Source organism: Dermochelys coriacea, chromosome 8, assembly GCF_009764565.3.
Source record: "Dermochelys coriacea isolate rDerCor1 chromosome 8, rDerCor1.pri.v4, whole genome shotgun sequence".
Lineage (NCBI taxonomy): Eukaryota > Metazoa > Chordata > Testudines > Dermochelyidae > Dermochelys > Dermochelys coriacea.
Genome location: NC_050075.1, coordinates 104005488 through 104029053, shown reverse-complemented (window position 1 = coordinate 104029053; position 23566 = coordinate 104005488). Strand labels below are relative to the sequence as shown.

At 56.2% G+C, this 23566-nt stretch overlaps 1 protein-coding gene across 5 annotated transcripts in view; it reads right to left on the bottom strand.

The window, feature by feature from the left end:
- Positions 1–1079: 1079 nt before the first annotated feature.
- The window catches only part of POMGNT1 (protein O-linked mannose N-acetylglucosaminyltransferase 1 (beta 1,2-)), a 31145-nt gene continuing 8658 nt past the window's right edge, over positions 1080–23566 (bottom strand). For all 5 annotated transcript variants that reach the window (XM_038414139.2, XM_038414138.2, XM_038414137.2 and 2 more), the window contains exons 4-22: positions 23092–23207; positions 22498–22563; positions 20889–21002; positions 19492–19609; positions 19004–19102; positions 17566–17693; positions 16371–16441; positions 15415–15490; positions 11240–11323; positions 10587–10628; positions 9980–10038; positions 8852–8924; positions 7872–8000; positions 7183–7308; positions 6856–6920; positions 6323–6367; positions 5953–6088; positions 5269–5378; positions 1080–4888 (exon numbers count right to left, since the gene is read on the bottom strand). In XM_038414139.2, coding sequence (XP_038270067.1) covers positions 4795–4888; positions 5269–5378; positions 5953–6088; positions 6323–6367; positions 6856–6920; positions 7183–7308; positions 7872–8000; positions 8852–8924; positions 9980–10038; positions 10587–10628; positions 11240–11323; positions 15415–15490; positions 16371–16441; positions 17566–17693; positions 19004–19102; positions 19492–19609; positions 20889–21002; positions 22498–22563; positions 23092–23207 — 1751 coding nt within the window. In that variant the 3' untranslated portion in view covers positions 1080–4794. The remainder of the gene's footprint in view (positions 4889–5268; positions 5379–5952; positions 6089–6322; positions 6368–6855; positions 6921–7182; positions 7309–7871; positions 8001–8851; positions 8925–9979; positions 10039–10586; positions 10629–11239; positions 11324–15414; positions 15491–16370; positions 16442–17565; positions 17694–19003; positions 19103–19491; positions 19610–20888; positions 21003–22497; positions 22564–23091; positions 23208–23566) is intronic.

Genomic DNA, 23566 nt, shown 5'->3' with positions numbered 1-23566 from the left:
AAAGCCAAGCCAACAGATGAGATGCTAACAACTACCGGCAGCAGGGCCTCTTCAGATGGAGACACCCCCTTGGGATAGAAGAGAAGGCGTACCCCTCCCTTCCCCCATCCCCATGCAAGAGCTGCCATGACCAGGCCCCAATCCCTCCTCTCCTGCCCCCGACGTGTTCCACCCATGTGGATCACATGCCGTTTACTGAAGCTGCATGGATGTCGACTGTTCGTATAGGAAAGCTGACCCCTTCAGATTAGTATGGCATGCCTTGGAGATCCATTCAGGATCTCCTCCTATGGCAGTCAGCTATACACGGGATTCATTTCCCCCCCCCCCCCACACACACACACCTGGGAATTACGGATATAAGCAAGATGCTTCTGAAGGAGGAAAGATGGCCTTTGGGTTCAGTGCCTCAACTAGGACTCGGGTGATCCACGTTTGAGCCTTTCTGCATGTGAACCTTAGGCAAGTCGCTGGCTCTCGCTGCGTCTCTGCTCCCCAGCCATAAAACAGAGACAACGCTGCCCTATTTCACAGAGATGCTGGGAGGAGAAGTTAATGGAGGACCCCCGCCATTGCAAGTGTGTGTGGAGGGATGATTACAGAAGAGAAGAGACTACCCAAAAGGGGTGCGAGGCTCTCCTCTTACAAGGAATCCTCTCAGCCCTTTCCCCAGGCCCACCAGAGTGTCCCATTGTCTTCTTTCAATGCACCCACATCCTGGACCCGTAACAATAAGGGTAGCATCTTAGAAAACAAAGACACCCCCCCCCCCCCCCAACAAAAAAACAGAAGTTAGGCTGCAATGTCTTTTCACTCTCCCCCCCCCTCCCCTGACCAACCCTGGTGGGTTTGATCCATCCATTCATCCAAAAGAGTCTTCTTTGCCAGTCTGGATCCACTTCTCTTCCCCCCTCGCTGCCTAGGAAGGGGCTCACCAGCAAGGGCACGGGCCCGCGCACGCAGCTACCCCCATCCACTTCTCTCCCGGTGGCCTCCAGATCAGTGATAGGTTGGGACCAGTGGTGTCATGCAGAGAACCCGACAAGCACCCACACAGAGATGGGGGTGAAAGACAAGGGTAAACAGGACTGCAATGTTTATTTTGAAAAAAAGATAAATCTGATTCAGAAAGCACCAATCCCTCACACAGGCCCCGTCCCTCTGCCCCATCGCACACAGGACCCTGCAGCTGGGCAAGCCAGGGCTGGCCAGCCCCTCAGACCAAGCCAGATGGACTGGGGCAGTCAGGGGAGAGAGAGAGGCACACACACACAAAAAAAACGGGCTGACAGCACAAAGCTGGTAGTTTTCAAGGAAGGAGGGTAAGAAAAGTTTGACCCTTCGAGGCGCTGCCAGACACAGTGTGACCCCTTTCCAGAGTCAAATCCTGTTACAACAAGGCAACAGTACATTGGCTTCCATGGGGCAGGACACAGACACTACCAAGTGAAGTCAATCGGGCCCTTCCATTCCATTCTGTGCATTGCAACGCCATTAGTTAGAGCAGAGGGGGAAGCCAACTCAAGAAAGATTGATTAGAGGAGGATTCCCCTGGCTGCGGCCTTTGTTGGATGAGGTCAGGTAGTAAGAAGAAGAAGAAAAAGCAAGCAGCCAGGAGACACCAGCAATCAAATCACACTATTTCAGTGTGCAAAGAACCAGCTTGGGTTGCCTTCTTCTAGACCCTCCGCTCCACAAGTTTAAACCGATTACAGAACAAGAGTAGAATTAGCAGCAGTTCAGGGCCAAAACCCGCAAGCAACTGTAAAACAAGGGAAGGGCTTTATTTCAAAGTTTGCCTGCAAAAGGTGGCAGGGGGAGGGGGGGAAAATGGGTTTGTCAAGAGAAAAGGAGGAGGATACCCCCAGCCTTCTAGCATCACTCTGGGGTTCAGAACAGTCCCTGCACACCACCAATACAGGAGATTGGCAGCAGCCCACCACTTCATCCTCAGCAACCTGCCCCCTGGACACAGGTCTCTCTCCACTTCTTGGAGATGCAGCGACAGCGCTAGGGGGACTTTCCGGGTCTTGGCAAAGTACACTACAGAGCAGTCGCTAAGGCAGAGCGGTTAGCACTCACGGTACATACACTGGGTCGATTTTGTGTGCGTGTTTCCTGAAGCATTTGCAAAATTCCCTCCCATCACCTGTGCTTGGGCTTCCCAGTTTAACCCAATGAGGTGCCGCTGTATATTTTGGGGGTGAGAAGAGGAAAAAAAAACAAACACACACACACACCACAGGCCATCATAACCCTGCCAAAGTCAACTGGCCAAGGGAGAACGGAATGGAACAATGCAACGCCCTAACATCTGCTAAGTGGGAAACCCCTCTCCGACAGCAATCCCAAAGGAGGACCCCAGGCGCCTTCCTGGTTCAAAACCTCATCCTTACGGTCGAATAAATAAATAAGTTAATGTAGCGTTATGTGCAGGAGACTGCCTGGGGATCAGAGGCTCATCTGAGGTGGGTTTCGATCTGTAGTACAGCAAAGCTGCTCTTAACGATCGCTTGGTTTTCCATCACACGCACCTTTAAAATCGTCGTCAGGCCCCTGTGACACTCCTCCCCCTTCCCAATGCCACAAAATGCAGATGGCCCCAGCCACTCACCAGGGACCGTCCCAATGTACCTGGAAACCATGGCAGCAGAGAGGGGGCTGCATGGCAAACATCAGGCCAGTGAAGAGAGCAGAATCTTCTACCAACACCATGGGCAGCGGCAGTCCAAATGGCCCATGGGTTTGCCCCTTGACCTTGCAGCCAAGATGGCCAGTGGCGAGTGATGCGGACGGCAGATCTGCCAGCAGCCAGCTTGCATAGCATGGGCCAAACAGCTGGCAAGGATTGTGGTCCAGACCTCAAGATTATTTAGGTGCCTAACTCCCATTGAAACCAATGGAAGTTAGGCACTTGGTCTTGGCCCTTATCCCTTCATGCCTGGGCTGCAACTAAATCAATAATCCTACAGGTCTCGTTCCTGAGCCCCCAGCTCCCCTCGTCCCAAATTATAGTGCATTGGCGCTCTGCTCACGGCCATCTGCCTCCAGGTCTGTTGCCAATAAATGCACTGTCTGGTTAGCGTTGGGGCTGGAACCAGCCCAGGGAACTGAGGGTCTGATCCCATGGAGCAGAGGCACAGGGGAGTGCCTGATCCAGGCATTGTCTCTCCCAGACTTGGAGCCAGAGCTCGAACCAATTCAAAGGAGAGCTCCCAGGGTGGGGACCTTCCCCTGCTCCTCTGCCCCAAGAAGGAGGCAGCTCAGAGAGCTGCTCCTGAAAATCTGATTGGCAGGAAGGTGGGGGGTGGGAGAAGGGGAAAAAGAGAATCATCTCTATATAGGCATCGACCACAGGACGGAGACTTTTGGACTCTGATCAAACTGGAACCCGGTGGCGTCACTTGCTGGGCCACTCCCAGCTCCCGCTGGCTACAGCTGGGGGGGAAAATCTACAGGCTGGGTTCACTCATCCCACCCCGGCCTCCCCTAAGGCACACGCAGTGGGGAGGGGAAACCCAAATCCTCCTCGTCCCTGAATTTCTGCCCTTTCCGTACCTTCGGTCAGGCTGGCAGGGCTGAGGGTCAGAGGGGACAGCCACCCCCACCCCGAGAGCGGCGTCCCATGGCCGCTCCTCAGAGCCAGCCCAACCTCGCTCAGCGCAAAGGGGGATGAGAGTGCCCAGCAGGGTGGGCGAGTACCACCGGGAACCAGTAGTGATCACAGCAGGATGTGGTCCCCTCTGGCACATGGGGCCTGCCACAGCAGCTGTCTGCGATGGAGTTGCTGGGCTCCCAACCCCCTTGTTGCCGTCTTCCCTTTAACCTTTGGGAGGCAAGCGATGGGCCCATGCACGGGCAGAGGCTGCTCTTCACACACCAGGGCAGTGCCCGCTCTGCAAGGCTCCTTCACCCCCTCTCCAGCTGGCTCCCGTCTCTCTGCTCCAGCACCACGGCCACCGGGAGGCTAATCTGTGCTGCTCACTGGCTGCCACGCATGAGCTTGCGCTGGGAAGAGTCACGACATCATGGCCAGGCAGGGGCGCCTTGAACCCGGGTCTCCCACATGGCGCCATCCACTGATCCGTGCGGTGGGGGAGGGAGGGAAGAATTCCATTTGAAGAGACAGGCCACATTTCCCCTGATCCTTGCTCCTCCGGATACTGTGAGCTGGGCCCGAGGCTCTGGCCCTTCCACCAGTGACATCCCCAAACCTCGCTAGAGCTGGGCTGTACCAGGTCCCTTCTCTGCCCCACGAACCAGGCAGAGGACAGAGCATTTCACCTACCTTGGCTCAGACGCCCAGGGCACCACCGGCCCAGGGCAGAGCCGTCAGAGGGACACGGGCCCCCATGGAAAAGCCTGGCACAGGGCGAGCCAGCCACACAGGAGTTAATAAATAAAGTCTGGCCCGAGGGCATCAGCACTATCTGGGCTACAAAATTCCCCTCCCACCCCGCCGTAGGGCAGAGACCCCCTTAAAGGAGCCAGTGCATTTAAAATGCCTCCCCCTAAGGAGGGGGGCACAGTTAGTAAAGAGTCAGTGTTAAAAAAAAAAAAAAAAAAAAGAGCCTGTGTGCATGGGCGGGCGTCACATCCTACAGGGCAACGCTGCAGGGTCCCAGAGCCACGGCAGCCAGTCCCCAGGCAGGGGTGGGGTCCTGTGCCCCGTTTCCCGTCTAGGGAGCACAAGGGGCATAGCCGAGTCCCCACCCCACCGGGAGTGCCCAGCCTCTACCAAGCGCTGCCCCCTTTCCTCTCCGCGTGCGGTGGTGCCGTGGAGATCTCTCCGGCTCACGTCTGCTCTGCTGCTGCCACCTGCCCAGCCGCCTCCTCCTTGGCGGGGAGCTCCATGAAGATCGGGGTCACCGCAGCGGGCTTCTTCGACCTACAGGGACCAGCCAGGAGCAGCTGGTCAGACACGGGAGCACTTGAGGGGCTGCAACTCCTGCACTGGGTGCTGTACAGGCCTGGGGGAAAGGGGCAGATCCCTGTAACCACAGGGAGCAGCTGGGATTCTGCTCAAGAGTGGTATTTACGGGGTTCATACGGAGCCTTAGGCTCTAAGAGGTTGGAGAGGGTTTTCCCTTCTCCCAGGTCAGGGACCTACCAAGATTTCCTTTGCGAGAGGACCCAGCCATGGGCACGAGCCCTGACTAGTGCCGGGTGCAGGAGGGGAACCTGCTAGCCCTGCGATTTCATGGGGCACTGCAGGGATCTTGCACCCCCTCCCCTGGTCCCTTCCCTGGGGGGTATGGCCATACTCACGAGTAAGGCGAGGCGGGCACACCCACCACCAGGATGTGGTTCTTCTTGCGGAAGAGACGCCACAAGCCTTTGTGGTTCCCGCGGACGTCCAGGTCCCAGACGTGAAGGCACTAGGAGGGGAGCAGCGGACAGAGTTGAGGGCATGTACCGCGGCCACCCTGCTGCGCTCCGCCTGTGGCTCCAGGGCAGTCTGAGCTGCGGATCTGCTCGGCGGAGCAATGGAAAGGCTGACCAGGCCTGGGCTCAGAGCGCTGCAAATGCCACTCCTTCTCCCACGGCTGCTCGGGCAGAGCCGAACGCTCCCTCCCCTTCCTCAGCAGCCAGCAAGTAACCCCACGGCAGGGCAGGCTCTCAGCTCCTGATGTGCGAGCCAGCCTGATTCACAGGTCGAGGGGAGACTGCAGGGCCAGGGAGCAGAAAGCTGCCTCCTTCTCCCGGGGACCTGACCACAAGTGCTCTGGTACCTTTGGTGCACAGTCAATCCCTGAGTCACTGTGCAGGCTGGAGCCTCAGTTTAAGGCTCGGGCCCAAGTGAATTGGCCAATGGGAGTTGGTGCTAGGGGCCAGCTGAGTGCCAGACAAAAAAGTTGGGCATCGTAGCTTGAATCTCCACTGCCATGGAAGCCACAGCTAAGAATGTCGGGGAGGGGGCTGCAGTCACACAGGGACCAGGCAGGGAGTCACCTTGGCGAGTTGAGTCCAGGTGGTGAAGTCTGCTTCCTGCTCCATCCTGATGTACATCACGTAGGTCTTGCCCTCGGTGTCAGGCAGGAAGGAGTCCTCGCATGGGTTCTTGCTGTGATCCAGAACCGCAGCCTCGCTGAAATGGGGCACAGGGCTGGTGAGTGGGCAACCAAGGGCGTGCGCCCACCCACCCCCAGGCATGCGATACACATAGGGTCCCAGCCGATGCTGGAGGAAAGGCTAGGACCACATTAGGACCCATCTGTCCCTCCAACAGGTGGCATTAGATATACCCCTGTGAATCCCAAAGCACTGGCAGGCCCTGTTACAGCCCTGATCTTTCAGGGCATGGGACACAGAACACACTTACCCCAGGAGCCGGTGAATTTCAATCTCGTAGGCGTCCTTCTTTAAGCTGCATGGGAAAGACAGAGCGTAAAGGGCCCGCGAATGAGGAGGGAGGTTCTGTGAGATGGGCCACATGCCACGGATGGACAGCAACACACTTCGTCTCCCAGCCAGGTCCAACATTCCCAGCATCATAACAGGGGAGACCAGCGAGTGCCGGTGACATGGTTCCTGCACCAAGCATTCAGCCCCCTAGTGCTTTGGCTTAAGTGACAAATGCCAGTGGGCATCTGAGTCAATGCACCTTGTGTCCCCCTCTGCTCGGCAGAATGGAAAGCTACTGGAACAGCTGTGGGGCACGTCCATTCAGAACGGGGGGGGGGGGGGGGCCCTGGCAGAGCTACGTGCAGTGGAGGAGAAGGGGGAGCTCGGAGCTGGAATAGTGAAGCTGTGGAGGGTGGGTTAGAATTAAGAGATACAAGCGACAAAGCCCTTCATGGTGCAGCAGGCTCTGGGTGACCTCCAGTCATTCCTTCGCAGAGGGCTGGCACTCACCTCTCCACGTTTTTGAGCTGCACATTCGGGACGGTGTTGAATTTGTGCTTCTTGAAATAGGCTTCCTGGGAACCAAGCGCAGAAAGGGACTTGTCAGAGGATCACTGCTCATCCAGCACGCCCGGCTCCATCCTTCGGAGCCACGGCAACGCTCTGGCTCACACCCCTTCCCCGGCCGATGCACCTCGCGAGGCCACAGGGTGCGCGCAGAGGTCAGCTAACAGACCACGGCAATGCCCAACGGGCAGCTTCTGCACCTCGGAGCAGGGAGGGGAGCCTGTCCAACTGCCCGCCCCCCCGCGGGAGATGGCACTCGGCGTCACTCACGTGGAAGTAGCCGTTCATGTTGAGCCCCACGATGCCGAAGTGGTACGAGCGTGAGACGTCGGGGATGATGCATTCCCGGCCTTTCCGCTGCTCCGGCATCCGCATCCACATGTCCCAGTCCCACAGCTGGAGAGGGGAGAGGATGCTGATTTAGAGGGGGAATCTGGCAGCTGCACTGGGTGCCTGTCGCTGATCACGCTGTTCCTTAGAAGAGCCCCTTAGCCCCTGGAGATGGAAATACTTCTGTGCCAAAGACTCCCTCCCCGGACCTCCGTGCCTTCAGGCATGTTATTGCAGGTTGCTCGTGGACACTGGATGCCGCACGCAGGCAGCCATTGGTTATGGTCAGAGCCCACATGGCACCCCCCCCGGTGTTTGTTATCCTAGGGCTTCTCAGCCAGATTGCTGGCAGAGATGGACGTGTTTTTAGACAGAGCACTGGCTTTACCCAGGCTCTGCCCACAGCAGGGTTGATAACCCCCTCGGAGCTGGGGGCTTGGAACGTGGACGCCGTCCCCGTATCTAAAAACCTAAGAGCAACATGCGTCGCTTGCGGGCGCCCACAGCCTGGATGCTTCAAGGCAGCTCCTCCGCTGGCTGCCCACCAAGATTCACAGCCCCACACTCCCTCCATACCCGCAGCAATAGGGGCACCAGGGCTCCTACCAGGCAGACCAGAGGGCACTGACCTTCTCTGGAGTTGGCCATTTCGGCTCCAGTTCGTCCTTGTAGAGGCTTTTGCTCAGCACCCAGCCCAGGCCGGGCATGGTCTCGACGCGGTACAGGAGCGAGGGGTCCTCAGCCGTGTGCTCATAGCCCTGCGGAGCCAGAGGGCAGTGTTCAGCGCGCCCTCACCAGGATGCTGACAGGGGGCCACGGGAGCGCAGGTACGCCAGGAGGAGGCGCTATTCTCAGCACAGGAAGGCCAGCACTTTGCCCCTTCCTTTGGGCGGCGGTTTCCTCACCAGCCTCTGGAAGGGATCAGCACCTGCCTGTCCCACCCGCTCTGAACCCTTTCACTTTCCCTCCCACCTTCATATACATCTCCCACCCCCGCCCTGAGCTCTGCAGGGTCAATTCCAGGCACCTAAATATCAGAGGGCAGACTGGGCAAGCTGAGGGGGTCTTCTCCAGCAGTGCATGCAGCCAGTGCACATTGGCCCTGGGCCCCCTTTGGAGAGGGCCCCCAAACCGAGTGGTGTTGTGGCCTGGTGCCTGGGTGAAGGGGGCGGGGTCACAGCCCCACTCAGGTTTGGCCGTCTGCTCTTCTGTCTCCATCTGTTGCAGGATGGATAGACCAAACCCCCAGGGGCCAGGTCATAACGCCTAGGGCGGGCACAGGACAGTCTTGCTCTCCCACCCAGCGGGGGTGGAGCGTGGCGCAGACTCGGTGCTGGGGCCAGTGGCTGCAGCGGGGCCATCAGGAATCTCCCCAGCTCACATGGTACATCTCTGTACCGCGTGAAGCATTTCTGGGCCCCCCCTCCCAACAGCTGCCTTTGCAGAGGGAAGAGCATGCTGCGAATGGAGCAGGAGGCAGCAATCCCCGCCAGACGGGCGGGAGGAACCAGCGCCTGGAGGAGACGGAGCACAGGGACGCTGGACTGCATCGGAGCAGGTCTTGCGGTGGGGTTACAGAGATGGGAGAAGCGAGTATCCATGAGCCTACCTGATCGTTCCAAGCCGAGATGCAGTACAGGCTGTCGTCCTCCTCCAGTAAATAGATCGACTGGCTCAGGAAGCTAGAAACGAGACAGATTTCAGACAGGACTGGCTGCACCCCCGGGTGCCCAGCTCACCCTGGAAAAGGATTCTCTCCCACCCACTGCTACGGGACACAACACCTCGATCCTAAATAAGCCCCTCTGTGCTCCAGATGGGCAGAGCAGGTAACGGAGACCCCTAGGAACCCCCAGTGCGCCCATCCGTCATGGAGGCTCTTTGCTCAGACCCACTAGGCCGGCAGCTCCCACCCTCACAGCCAGCGAGGATGGTGGGGAGAAGTTAAGGCAGGGGACGGAGGAGATGGACAGTTGCCAGCCTCAGCGCAGGGCAAAATGTGGGTCAGCTGGGGCCAGAGGATGCTCAAAGCATTTTACTACCTGCGGGAAGTCACTTAAAGCAGCCTTTGACTCAGCGATCAGGGTTCAGCAAAGGAGATCAAATGACAGTGGGCCAGATCCTCCGCTGATGTAAAATCAGTGTAGCCTTGCTGGCTCCAATGGAACTACAACTGCTTACATCAGCGGAGGATCTGGCCCAAGTTGTTTCTAGTCCCTGTAGCGATTTCTCTGCCAGCACCGGCCCTCGGCAGCTCCCAGAACCAGCCTCAAATGCTCCAATATTAATTAAGCTTCGGGGCCCCGCTGTGAGGTAGGTACTGCGAGCACCGAGCCCATTTTACAGACGGGCAAAACAGAGGCACGAAGAATTCCAGTGACATCCCTGCCTGAACTCCCAGTAAGTCAACAGAAGAGCCAGGAGTTCTAGCGGCACTGACCCCTCACCATGGAAGAAGCTGTCTAGCAGCTAAAACCCTAGGACGGATGGAGGTTCTGACACATGCCCTCTTTGTAATCAGAGTTTGGTTGTGGATAACAGAGTCACCCCCATCCCAGCATCAGCAGGATGCTCCCATGTCTCCCGGGACCATCTTGCAGACTGTGGTACACCGGTAGAGTGAAGAGCCATTTGTTTCTGGTCTGGCAAGACAGACAGATGTGGCTGGGCCTCCTAGACGACAAGGGAGCTGCAGGGCCAAGCAGAGGGCCAGACATCAGCATGTTATGAGCCTCACCTGAAGAAGTCGATGGAGATGTCCAAGTCTTCTTCCAGCACCACAGCAAACTTGGCATCCTGGGAGGGAAACGAGAGACGTCAGCAGGACGAAGGGTACTAAGGACAGACCAGAGACATCTCACAGCATCCCCTTGTCTATGCTGCTCTCAGCGCTCAGCCCCAGCAAGCCTCGCTGATGTTATTTGCACCAGGCCTGTCTTGACTTAAACCCAACGTGGTGGTGCTTGGCCATGGATGCTACCTCACTGGCAGCCATTTTGCTTCTCAGAGGACTTCATTTTGCAGCCATCGCTCCCGTGAGATAGGCATAAGGGAAGCGAGTTCAGTGACTCCAGGGAACTGCGGTGTTCCCAGAGCCAGCAGGAAGGTACCCAAGCTGCTGCCCTGAGCGGGTCTCCCTCCTTCTCCCCCGCCACGCTCCTGGGTGCTGAGCCATGATGAGAATTCCTGCTCCTGTCAGCAGGCACCGCGGGCGTCACTCTCCTGATGCGCAAGTGCCCAGCTCGCCCCCGAGCGGGTCCGCAGGCGCTCGTTATGGGGAGCGGAAGTGCCCGGCGCCGAGAGCAGAGACGGTTGAGAGGAGCAGGGAGGAGGGACTTGCTCACCGGGTGCAGGTTGAAGGTTGCAGTCAGACTGGCCTTGTAGTGCTGTGGGAAGAGAAACGGGCGTTAGCAAACACTGCCTCCGAGGTTTCTATCCCCTCCAGACACCGATTAACAGTTGCTATTGGAGGGCGCCACTACGGGAAGCATGGATCCAGTCCATGTAAGAGAGTCTACTACCGCTGCCAGGTCCATGACCCACCCTTTCATTCAAGCAGTGGAAACTCCTGCTTTTATTGCTCTAGGTCAGGGATGGCCAAACTGTGGCTCACAAGCCCACGATTACCATTGAAGTGTGGCTCGGAGCCCCCATGTCCCCCCTCCCGCCCATTCTCCACCTACCAGACTTGGGAGGAGCTCAGGACCCCTGCCTTGCAGCAGGGTGTAGGGTAGGGGCTTCTCCCCAGTGGGGAGGGGGGTCTTGGAGCTTCAGCAGGAGCAGGGCTGAAGCCCTGAGCCCTGGCAAGTGCGTCCTGGCTCTCGAACTTCTGAATAGTGTCATATGCGGCTCAGAGGATCAATAAATTTGGCGCCCCCGCTCTAGGTCCTAGATTCAAGCCCCACTACTGGTCCGTGTGGGGCACACGGTGCACCAGGGAAATTCTCCCCCCTCTGCCTAAGTGGGGCCAGCGGGGCAAGTAGGAAGGGTCCCTCACCTGGGACACTCGGGCATTTTTAATGCTGATCGGAGTGTGCTGGATCCCTTTCAGGCCAAACAACTCGACCACATCCATTGGCTCCTGGAAGAGAGAGACACGAGACTCACTCACTGCACGGGCCCCAGGTCTGTCTACACGTCTATGCTCAGCCCCTTCTCTAGTGCGCAGGGTTGGCAAGCCAGGAGATGGGGCAAAGTCTCCGATGGCATCTGATGCTTCAGGCAAGTGTGGGAAACACCCCACAGTGGGCTTAACTGTGCAGTGCTGCGCCATGGTGACTTAAGGAAACAGCAGGGCTGCCTGACCTCAGTGGATAATCAGCCCTGAAGCATGAGCATAGATAACTCCTGTAATGGTTAACCCAGCTTGTTTAACTGAAGTTGCACATTAGCCATGCTCACTCATGCAGGTGTCTAATTCTTCTTCATGTGCATACAGCACTGTACAGAATGGGGAGGCGGGGGGTAGGGCATTCCATGGGTACATGCAACAGCTGTGCGTTATACACGTGCACCAGAGAGACGCCATCCAGCATGAAACCAGGTCACCTCTCCAGCTGACCAGTAATCCCATTAGAGAGCCCCTTAGTCATCCCAGAGTCTGGCCCCCCCTCCCGCCCGCAGATCCCTATTGCAGCTGGGGAAGGGGACTCGGATTGCATCAAGCACCATGGGTTTATCCTCTCCCGGACACCCCGATAAAATGACAGCTCCGTGTTCAGCATCTCCTGTGCACTCACGAAAACAGGCTGAACTTTCAGGCTGCTCCCTCATAGGCCAGGGAGCCTGCTTCCACTGCCATGGCAACGGGATGCATCCAGCATTATCTGCTCTCACTTACAGAGCATTAGTCACTGTGGCAAGTGTCTAAAAGAAGAGGATTCCTCCCCCTCCGCCAACCCCCCCCCTCCACGCATTACTGGTTTAATTCACGTTCTTCCTCACAAAGAAAGAGCTCTGCTCATCTCATTCTATCACCCCAACACTAAATGGAGTGGTGCTGTATGAACAGGAGACACAGAAACACTGGGTCTGATGGGGGGGGGGGGGAATAGTCACCCCTACCCTGTAGTACAGTCCAGACCCAGTAACAGTGCTTGCAATCAACACCCACTAGACAGCATGTCCTAAGCCCCTTAGACTACTAGCCAGGGGTCAGCCTGGGAATTGGGGGATCTGGGTTCTGCTCCAGGCTCAGTCATGGTGTGATTTTGGGCAACCCAATCCCCTTCTCTGCACCTCAGGCACCCCCACCCAGCTGAACCACGGGGATATAATGCAAAGCAGGGTCACAAGCGAAGCACTTGGAGACCGAAAGAGGTGAAAAGTTCCACACAAGCATTTGGGTCATCTGGCTCTGTCCATGGCGAGGCCTCAGCTTACAGACGGGGGAGAAGATGAGGTTTATGGGGAAAGGCCAACCAAAGGCAGGTTGTTTTAAGGGGTTGTGGGGGATCCAACCACTGCCCCCTCTCCCCCCACCAATGCCAGGACTATGCAGTGTGATGGCGTCAAAAGTCAGAGAGTCTAACCCAGGTTCCAATCTTGAGACAGATTTGTGGGGCAGGGGTGTTTATTTTGGCTGTGACACATCAGGTCAAGCCCAGACTGGAAGGGGTCTGATGGACCTAGGGGTGCTTGGTGGGGAACATGGAGCTGCACCCTACAATATGGGCTATGTATAGGAATCCTGAGGTCCGGGGGAGCAGAGTTTCAGCACTCCAGACACAAGGCCCATGACTGAAAGCCATTAAGGCTGAACAGGTCTAACTTCCAGACAATGGAGCAGCCATCATGGGGGCTTCTCCTTACCTGGCCTGGCAGGTCAAGTGGGAGGAAACAGTTGGAGAGAAATGGAAGATTGCACCCCTGGCCCTGTAAGAAAGCCATTCAGGGTGTGTCTGTTCTGCACTGTAAACCAGGTCTGTGGGACCCAGGCTTGTGCTTCCAAGCCCATGCTTGAGTGTCCACACTGCATTGTAACCCCGGGTTTACAATCGCCACACCTGGGTCTCCCAGGCCTGTTAACGTGTCTGTATGGCGCTATGTAGACCTTCTGACACGGGTCTGCGGCTGGAGCTGTGATCACGCTGCAAAACGACAGCACTTGTACCAAAGTCTCTGTGGGACTGGGGCTCTGACCCACGCCCTCAGCAGGTTGCTAGGCCCCGGGTCCTGTGCACGGACAGAAACCTGAGTCAGTCTAGCTCAGTGGGCAGCATAGACGGATCTTGGACAGATGGTAAGTGGGGTCTGGCTCATGCAGGGAGGAAAGGATTTTGAGAAATGGGTTTCCTTGGGGAGGGAATCACTCTGGAAGGCAAACGGAGACCAGGCTGGATCCCAAGAACTCTTGGGCTTGCCAAGAGAACACGTTGGGTCCGTTCGGTTCCTCTAACCGGCAGGAAGCCTGTCTAAATGAGCTCGTAGCGAAGCCTAAAGTCAGAGGGGTCTAGACGAGCATGGCAGCTGGCTGCTGTTTTAAAGTCACCGTCTCTAACGCTTCGCTCCATTTGCTAAATAAACCCACTTGATTTCAGAAGGCCGCAGGTGACCGCCTAGCGCTGGTCGCAGGATCTCAGAGGGAAGGCACACGAGGGAACAGTCAGGCTTGGGAATAAGTGGGGCTGGGTGACTAACTGATTCTATGGGTCACTGACTGGTCAAAACCCAAACAGTTTGGGCCAACCCGAGTCTGAACCTTTTCAGAGAAGCAAAAAAAAGTTGGCAAAAAATTTGATTCAAACAAAATGGTTAGTTAGATTAATGGGGGAGGTGAGCCAGGTACAAATTCTCCCTCGGGAACAGGGATTTGAACCCAGATCTCCCCTTTTCCAGGGGAGCGTTCAAACCACCAAGGCATCAGCTACCCTGAGGTGGGGCTCTTAAATTCTAATCAAACGCTTCCACTGTGTACAAAGAACTACACAGTGGAGCAAGGACCCGAGCCCAGGTCTTCCACTTCTCAGGCGAGTGCCCACCCACTGGGCTAAACATTACAGGGGGAGGACTGCCCCACTGCCACCTCCTTCTCCTCCACAGAAAGGTCCTTGCGAATCTACTGTAAGCCAGGGTTTTGGGCTGAAACTTGTTCAGTGAGTTCATGTCAAATTCGACCCAAAGTCACAAATAGTTCCACGTCCAATGACACTTGCGTTTGTCAGCGAATAAAGCATTCATCCAAAAAGTTTTCGCTCTCGTACAAGGGGGGGTGTCGTACCAGGGTCTTGGTCAAAGAGTGGGAGAACTGTGAAATTCTACCCCAGGACAAGATCTCATGGCCGCTGTCCATGTAAAACAGACTGGCCACGGTGAAGTCCCTAGTGAAATTTCTGGTTTCAGAGTAGCAGCCGTGTTAGTCTGTATTCTCAAAAAAAGCATAGGAGGACTTGTGGCACCTTAGAGACTAACGAATTTATTTGAGCATAAGCTTTCATGAGCTACAGCTCACTTGAAATTTCTGGCTCTTCTCACAGCTCAGAAACTGGGAGAAAGATCTTCACGTTAGAGGGCGCACTGGCTTCTCTTTCATGACCCGAAGCTCTGCGACAATCACGGGGTGCTCTCCCCCCTCACCCCCCCCCCCCCCCATCAGCCCACCCCTGAGCAGCCCCTCTCCCCCATGGACACCTGATGCCAGACAACACCATTCAGTTGGTTTATTTCAGCGGGGGGGGGGGGGGGGGAAGGGGGCTGCAGACAGGGGTTGGTCAGAATGTGGACTCCAGAGGGCACCTGACACTTCTTTCCCCCTCTGTTCTAGCCCCACAGCCTCAGGGCATTTTAAAGATGCAGAAAAATAACGCGTTTGTATGAGGAGCCCCAAATCACCCTGCCGTGCTAGGTGCTGTACAAAACCCAGAACAAATACGTGGCCCATTCCTCAGAGAGCTTTGGATCCAAGCCTGAGACAAGCAATAACGGCCAGTGTGACACGCAGCCGTCTCAACACACCAGCAGCCTAACCATTGTCAAAACGAAGATGCCCAATGGGAAACAGACCAATGAAATTGCTCTGTCCCAGTGAGCCTAGTGAGGAGCCCTCCCCAGGAGCTGCCCTGGGGGGTGGGCAGAGAGGGGACAAGGATGACAGCAGCTGCCTGCTCCTTCCCCTCCCCCATGTTCAGAGACAGTGTGAGAAGCCCCCCTCCCCGCTGCAGGGGGAGATCTTACCTCATAATACCCATCAATAAAGACTGTGATCATCTGGGGGTTGACCCCTTGAGCCGACAGCAGGGACCGCAGCATCCTGGGGGCCAGGAGAGGAGAGAGCGGAAATGTGTGTTGCTTGAAAGTCTAGAGTCTCTTTAACAGACCGAACGCCATGGTAACAGGGAGAGGGGGTGCCGTGCAAGAGCCTTGCACAAGCGTCTTCTCTCTCAGATGGAGGGGGAAGTGGGCCCTCCCAGACCCCAGGGTCAGGCCCCTGCTCTCTTTCCTGAGAGTGTCCAGCCCTCTTGCAGAGGGCACCGGGTGAGAGACGGTCACCTGGCGACACACTGAGCCATTGATGAAACTTGGGCAACAAAAGCAGGAGATGGTTCAACACTCAAGTGAGGCCTAGATCCCTTGCGGGGGGGGGGGGGTGGTTATGTCCTTGCAAACCCAGACATTGCCCCATACTCCCTTCCCCTGGTGAAGCTGGGAGGGTAACGCCTATCACCACTCAGAGTTGGTCAGTAGGGAGGGAGAAAAATCCCTTGCGGACTACAAACACACTAACCTGCCCCCAGGACAAAAACCACCCACCCTTGGGGCATTCAGAGCCCCACCACTACCTGCTCCTGCAGCATTTTGTGGCTGAGCTACTCATGAGTTGGCCACTAAGAAGATGCCCTTGAAGCATTCTGGGAAAGCAAAGGAGACTAATAGGTGACACCTCCCGCTAATGACATCAGAGAGCGGGCTCCCAAGAAGAATGGGGGTGCCCCCATTGCCCAGTCCTGGCTCTGAATAACCTGGGCAGAGAAGCAGAGCTGTTCTCAGTGCTCCATCTGCACTAGCCGGAGATGGAGTGATCTCACGGGGCTTCCCCAGCTTGGTTTTCTATGGACCCCGCAAGAGAGAGATCCAATGCTTTCCCCAGGACATCCCTCCACAGTCCATGCAACGTCCCACCCAGCACTCACCTGTACAGGTAATTGGGTCTGTTCCCTGCAATGACAGCCACAGGCACATTAAAGACTTTATTGTCCTTGAACTGGAAGAGAAAAAATGTTTGTCATAAGGGCTTTGAGAAGCCACTAGGGGCCACCCGCCCAGCCCCAACAGCCCTGAGAAGAACCAGTGATGTCTGCAAGGTTTACGAGACCTGCCCACAGTGAGGGGTTCTCATGGGACTCAATTCACCACCCAGCTTCCTTCCCCTTCGGGGCTGGGCTTTATTTCAAGAGAGGGGACAGCACTGTTCTCATCCAGCCTTGAAACAGAGCAGAGACCCTTTGCCCCCAAGGAGAACCCTGGTGCAAGGATGATGGCCTCATTCAGTTCATCTTAGACACCTTCAGATGCCCTCCTGCCCCACCATGGCAGGCTGGGATCCAGGTAGGGCTGGGCCCAGTCAGTACTTGGCTGCAGGACAGCTAACGAACCCTGGGGCTGTGGGGGAGGAAAAAGTCGCCTGGTGATTATTTAGGCTAGGTTCTCTCTTCAGGACTGATCCCAGGGCTCAGCCTGGCCTGAGGGGAATGCCAGGTGACTGGAGATGCCAGCTGCCAGGTAAGAGATACCACAGGGGTCCTGCCTGCTTGCTGCCATTCGGACCCAAGAGTACTTTTTGCTAGACCATAACAGAGCCCTAGTCCAGAAGGGAGCGCCAGATCAGGAGGTCATCACTGACCACCCCCCGGCCACCCCACACCAAGCCTGACCGTTACAGCCCTCAGGAGGCTGGACTGAGGTGTGCCACGGGCAGGGAACAGAAGAGACGGAAGTGTCAGGAATGCTCCAGGCCCCTGCAATGGCAGGGAATGGACGTAGCGAGATCGACACTGGTGTGTACGAACCTTCGTGCCCTAGCTACAACGTGCTGCTCTACCACGGTCATCCCTGGCCGCTTCAGAGAGACACTGCAGCACCCTCCCCTTCCCTTCCGACAGCCAGGTGCATTCTGGGAGCCTGCTGGAGGCGGCGTGCCACACAGAAGCGGGCCGACGTGACTTCAGCTGGCGCCCTCCGTCTATTCTGACGCCTCCTGCAGACGTTATGCCAGGAGAGGGCCATGCGCCACTCCATGCTCAGCTGGAGGCAAGGGCTTCCCGCTCCCCTTCTTCCGCTCACGCTCGGAGGGGAAGCGGGGGGACCCTCTGGCCGTTGCGCACTCACGGGATCAGGATTGAACTCGATGGGCGTGGGGTCTTTGCAGCTGCAGACGCTGCCGTAACCTTCCACCTTGGTGCAGAACCTCCACCGGCGGCGGTTCAGCTCCGTGTCGGGCCAGCGGCACTCGGCATCTGCGGGAGAACGGGAGAGTAGCCGAGTTCAGACCACTGCTCGGGGCGGGAGGGGAGAAAGCAGGCAGCTCACCCCTTTGTGCCAGGGCACAGCCCTCCTGCCCTGCCACTTCACTGCCCCCACCTGCAGCCTCAGCTGTCGTGCCAGGGCTTGTTGTTGGTGGCCACCTGGGCCGAGCGGATGCCTTCGCAGAAGTGCAGCCTCTGTCTGCTGCCCTGGGTGGGCACCCAGGCTCAAACCCTACAGGGGTGCAGAAGGCCCTGGCAGCTGGATGAGCTCAGAAGGAATGGGAGCTCTGAATGGCATGGTCCAGAGAGATTTCTTCCAACTTCTATTTTAAAACCCACCCTAGGCATTCACAAACAATCCCTTGGAAGCAAGGAAAGGAAACCCACTCCTTTATCTCCTCCCCTTCTCCTGGCAGGAGCACGCTGGTTTGTTATTGTAGGGTTGCTAAGAAAATAAAAAAGAGCGAGCACCGGATTTACAATCGAAGCACCAATTCCATTTTAACTCCCAGTCCTGTATTAATGAGGTTGGCGGCTTTAAAAAGGGGGGGGGGGGAACCAAAAACAAACCAACCACCACTTCCTAGCCCCCAGAAACGGCCCTGTCAGAACAATGCAGCCTGAAGTCAGCTTCCATCACCCCCCCAGTGCAAATTCCTCACCAAGGGGCTTGCACACAGCTCTGCCTCACCCTCCCAGAAGAATACCATCCCTGAGGTATGGGAGCACAGGTTTGAGAGAGAGAGACCCCAAACTTCCCCAGGCCCTCCAGAAGGCCTCACAGTGCTGGCATCTGATTACTTATTGGCCAGCAGCACCTCCAAACCACAGCTGAGCTCAGAGGTCCATTGTGCTAGGTGCTGTACGGCCATCGTGAAGCCAGCACCTGCCCCACAGAGCTTACAAAGTGGGGGGCACAGAAGGGCGAGTGGACATACACAGCATCAGTGGCAGAGCCAGGAATAGAATCCAGGTCTGAGCCAAGAGCCCCATCCCCTAGGCGGCACTGCCCCTCCTCCCCAATCATTTCTCATCTCCATGGGGCCAGATTTACAGCAAAATCCGGTTTCCCAACCCCCCATCCCATCTCAACCCCCCTCCCCCCACTGAGAATGGGGGCTGATCTCTTCTTGAGAGGGGTTCCTCCAGTTGCAGGTGCTGAGGCAGAGCCAGGGTCTCCCCGCAGCGTCCGTCTCGCTCCTGCAGCCCCCACCTCTTATCCAAGCGAGGTGTGCAATGGGGCACCCACCCACCCAGTGGCTCTCTGCCCCGGTCTGGAGGAGCCCCCCCAATTCACCTACCTTCCACGGAGGTCAGCTGGACTTCAGTCTTCAGCAAGATGGGGTCCCCCCACGTGGAGAGCGCCGGGGACTTGGAATGCTTCTCGCCGTACACCTCGCCTGAGGGGCAGACATGCGGTCAGATCGAGGTTGCTACCCAACGGGGCTCAGATACCCGACCATGCCTGTCCTCCTGGCCGCTGTACAGAGCCATCCAGAACCCATGTCATCACTGAGAGACCAGGTGGTACCTCTTTCCCTCCAACAATGGCAGGAGCTTGAGAAGAAAACGTGTCTCCCTCCCCCCAACACTCAACCTACACCCAGAGAGGAGGCCCCCATGGCCAAGAGATGTCAACTCTGCTCGGACACTGCAGGATGAGGAGGGGGTTTGTGGGATTGCCCCCCGTGTCCCCACTCACTGAGGGGATGCCATTTCCGTCCAGTTACCCAGAGTCCATCCCTTCTGCCTCCCTCCCACCCGGCCCCGGCCGGAGCAGGGCTCTCACCTCCTTTCTTCCCCACAAAGCTCCACATGTCCCTCCAGCTGAGGGACGAGGCGACTTGGCTTCCCAAGCTCTTCAGGAGGCTCTTTGCCGAGTCTTTAAGGTGGAAGGAGCCTTCGTCCTGGAACGGAACAAAATACGTCATGAGGCGGCACCTTTCCCTGCTCTGAACTGGCAGGATCCATCTCCCACTGCAGCCAGCAGGGTGGTCTTCCCGTCATCCCCCCTCTAAATCCCACTGGAGGCTCAGCCCCGGAGAGCCACGTTTCAGAGCTGACTGTTGGAAGGCCTCTTCCACTCACTCCCCCCAGCAGAGCTCGCTGATGCGCACTGGCTGCAGGGCGATTCACCCCCCTGCGAATTGAGGGTGCTAAGCAGACCCAAAGGGAAGGTCAGAGCTGCCACACATTTCTGACTCAGGATCATTGCCCTTGCAAAGATCAGACAGAAAGAAAGACATTGCCTCTGGGTCACAAGGGATAGTAAGTTGCATGATGGATTAAAAAAAGTTTCTTAATTGCTCTGGGGAACGCATCTTCCAAGCTATTTCCCACCCGAGACAGGCGATGCCACACACAAGTGTCAGTCAGAAATCAGGAAACGGAACAGTTTAAGTAGAAGGGCACCAGGGAGTTTTGGACGTAGAGTGTTTCAGAGAAACTGTAGGTGAAGGACGCTTTATAGGACAGAAAATGCACAAACCCCCAAGAGTGACAGAAAACAATGGAGGAGGAAGACACCCATCCAAATGCTCTGTCTCCCACCAGCATGAGTGGGAAGGAGTAACCCCATTCTGCTCAATAGCGGTACCCTGTGGTCACATTTAAGTGTTTTCAAACAAGCACCCTTGTGCTTTCTCCAAATGGGGTAGGAAGACAGCACTATCTGGGAGGCGCTTCCCATGAACATCTGCAAAACTTGCGCACAATCCTCCTTCAAAATTCCCCTTTGCCAGGATGCCTACAAAAAAAACTTTACAGTGGTTCGGCTGCTGGTGTGTCGAGACCACTGCTGGTCAGGCTGACCAATACGGCCACAGCGTTTCCTTGGGCTTCCCTGTCCATCTGTATTCATTTGATGCCTCTTGTCTTATACTTAGATTGTAAACTCCTTGGGGACAGGCACTGTCATTTTGTTCTGCGTTTGTACCGCACACAGCAGAGCGGGGTCCTGGCCCGTGACTGGGGCTCCTAGGTGTTACTGTAATAAATAAGGCACAGATTCCTTGGTGTTCCCATCATATAAATAATGGGCCGGAGGAGAATGGGGCTCACTGTCTGACGTGTGTTAGAACGTTCATGAGAAGACTGCAGGGAGGCAGAACCAGCCTGGGCCTTGCTAGAGCTTGACTCGCGTCAGTGACGTGATCTGCAGTCTCCCTCGGTGTCGGACCCACCTACCTTAATAGAGAAGATCAGGATGCGGCCACGAGCGACCATGTTGAGGAAGAGGACCATGGCTTCATCTTCATGGGGTGAGTAGGTGTCAAACACCCTCTTGGCCATCACGTGACCCTGTAGATGTTCAAACACATAGCACACCCTACATGATGCACGTACACCAGGCCCCCGGGCACGAGCACCACCCAAAACTCCTCACTGGCGGAAATTCAGGAAGGACAAATGCCAAGTACTCCACTTAGCAAGGCCCAACCAATTGCACATGTACAAACTGGGAAAATGACTGCCTAGGAAAGAGTACTGTAGAAACGGCTCTGGGGGTTGTAGTGGATCACAAGCTAAATATATGAGTCAGTGTGACCCTATTGCCCAAACAAAATAAAACACACCACTCCACACAACACCACGCAAACATTCTGGGATGTATTAGCAGGAGTGTTGTAAGCAAGACAAGAGAAGTAATTCTTCCACTCTACTCCGCGCTGATTAGGCTTCACCAGTAATATTGTGTCCAGTTCTGGGCGCCACATTTCAGGAAAGATGTGGACAAATTGGAGAAAGTCCAGAGAAGAGCGACAAAAATGATAAAAGGTCTAGAAAACATGACCTATGTGGGAAAATTGATAAAACTGGGTTTGTTTAGTCTGGAGAAGAGAAGACAGAGAGGGGACATGATAACAGTTTTCAAGTACATAAAAGGTTGTTACAAGGAGGAGGAGGGAGAAATTTTTTTTCCTCATCAACCCCCGAGGATAGGACAAGTAGCAATGGGCAGTGCAGGTTGGACATTAGGACAAAATTCCTAACTGTCAGGGTAGTCAAGCAGTGGAACAAATTGCCTAGGGAGGTTGTGGAATCTCCACCACTGGAGATTTTTAAGAACAGGTTGGACAAACACCCGTCAGGGATGGGCTAGTTAATATGTTGTCCTGCTTTGAGTGCAGGGGACCGGACTGGACGACCTCTCAAGGTCCCTTCCAGTCCTACGCTTCACCAACCTTTCACCAGCTGTAAGGGTGAGCGACAGGGGATGGGGGGGGGGGGAGGAGCGAGTTGGGGGGGTGGTGCCTCAGGGGAAGAGGGAGCGTGGGGGGCATAGCCATGGTTTGGGTGCAAGTAGCCCCCCACTTTTAAGGACCTTCTGTTGCCCCTGCATCCTGGCACTCTGGGAAGCCAAAACTAGAGTTAAGTCTGCACTACATGAGCCAAAGCCCATCAACGTCAATGGAATGCCTCCCACTGAAGTCCATGGCCCCACCTCCAACTACTTCCAACCAGGGCTTTCCCAAGGCATTTCCTTTGGGGCTGCAACTTCCCCAGGCCGAGGAACCCAGGTCCCAGGGCTGAAGCATCCAGCTCACACAAGGGTTCATCTGTTGCTGGACATTCCAAGGCAGCTCCACTTTTGTGAGCTGGGCTAGCAGGGGAGAAACCCACCCAGTGCTTTTGTACCATTGCAAGAGAAAGGGTTCAGAGATTTCTCTTTGGCCTGGAGAAATGCAAGACTGGCTTACGCATGTAGCTAGCCCTCAGCGAGGAACAGGGTCACGGGGCAGGAATGCCACACAGCCCTGTCCGAACACACGCAGGGACAACCAGTGCGATTTACCGTAGCCTGATTTAACACAATGATGTGGATCCCTCTGCCCTGTTCTCGAGCCTCATCTTCCAAGACCTGCGGGAGGGAGAAACGTTATTGTCGCAATCAGCCAGGCCCTCCCCAGTTCTTTCCCAGGCACTCCTCCACCCCAGTGGTGGCAGCCAGGTTTGTCACACAGCTGCTCCTACAGCAGGAGAATTCACTAAACTTCAAATTCCAGCCCCTTCGCTGGTTTCTCCAATTCGCGGCAGTGGGACACCTGCTGCCACTGTACTCAGCACAAGCCATCCTCAGAAGAAAGAAAAAGAGAGGGTGGAGAATTAGATGCTAAGCCTTAGTCTGATCCTAGCTCACCGAGTCAATAGGAGCTTTACCGTTGACTTCTATGGCAGCAGAAGCAGGCTTACACTCAAGCCATTCAATTGTTGAGCATGGCAAAGGCCTGAGCTGCATTCTGCTCTGACGAGGAGCTCAGTGCTCCATGAATTGCTTCAGTTCAAGGTCTGGGTGACGGAGATCAGGTCTGTTCTGGTTCCACCCATGCCAGGTCGCCCGCCCTCGGCTCACGTGGGTAACCTGCAGCCTCCTGTGCCAGCCACTCACCGTCGTCCCGTCCACAGCTACGTAGACCTTCGACCGGCTGGAGTACACCTCGATGTCCAAGACCTTCCTGGTGCTGGTGGGGCGGCGCAGGTTCTCCAGATCCTGCACTCCTTCATCTAAGGAGAGAGAGAGGGGTGCCCAAAGACTCAGCCCTACCTGCCGAGTTGTGGCTCAGTGCAACGAGGACCAGCGGGTTCCCCTTAGTGGATGGGGGAGATTCCCAACCTATTAGCACAACACGCGCTTTCTTGCCACTCACAGCAGGCTGCAGTATCTCTTGTTACAGATCTGGTGGGATATTCCAAAATATCCTTCCGCCAAGCCCACCTGACATGGCCCCTGGTGCTTGAGGGACCAGGTGGCAAAGCTTGAGGACCTCCAGCTCTATAAATTACTCCTGAAGAGGGAGAAGGGGCAGGCAGTGCTAGCTTCACCAACCACCTGGCCTTTCCCAGTTGGTGTGGCAGTCCAGCTC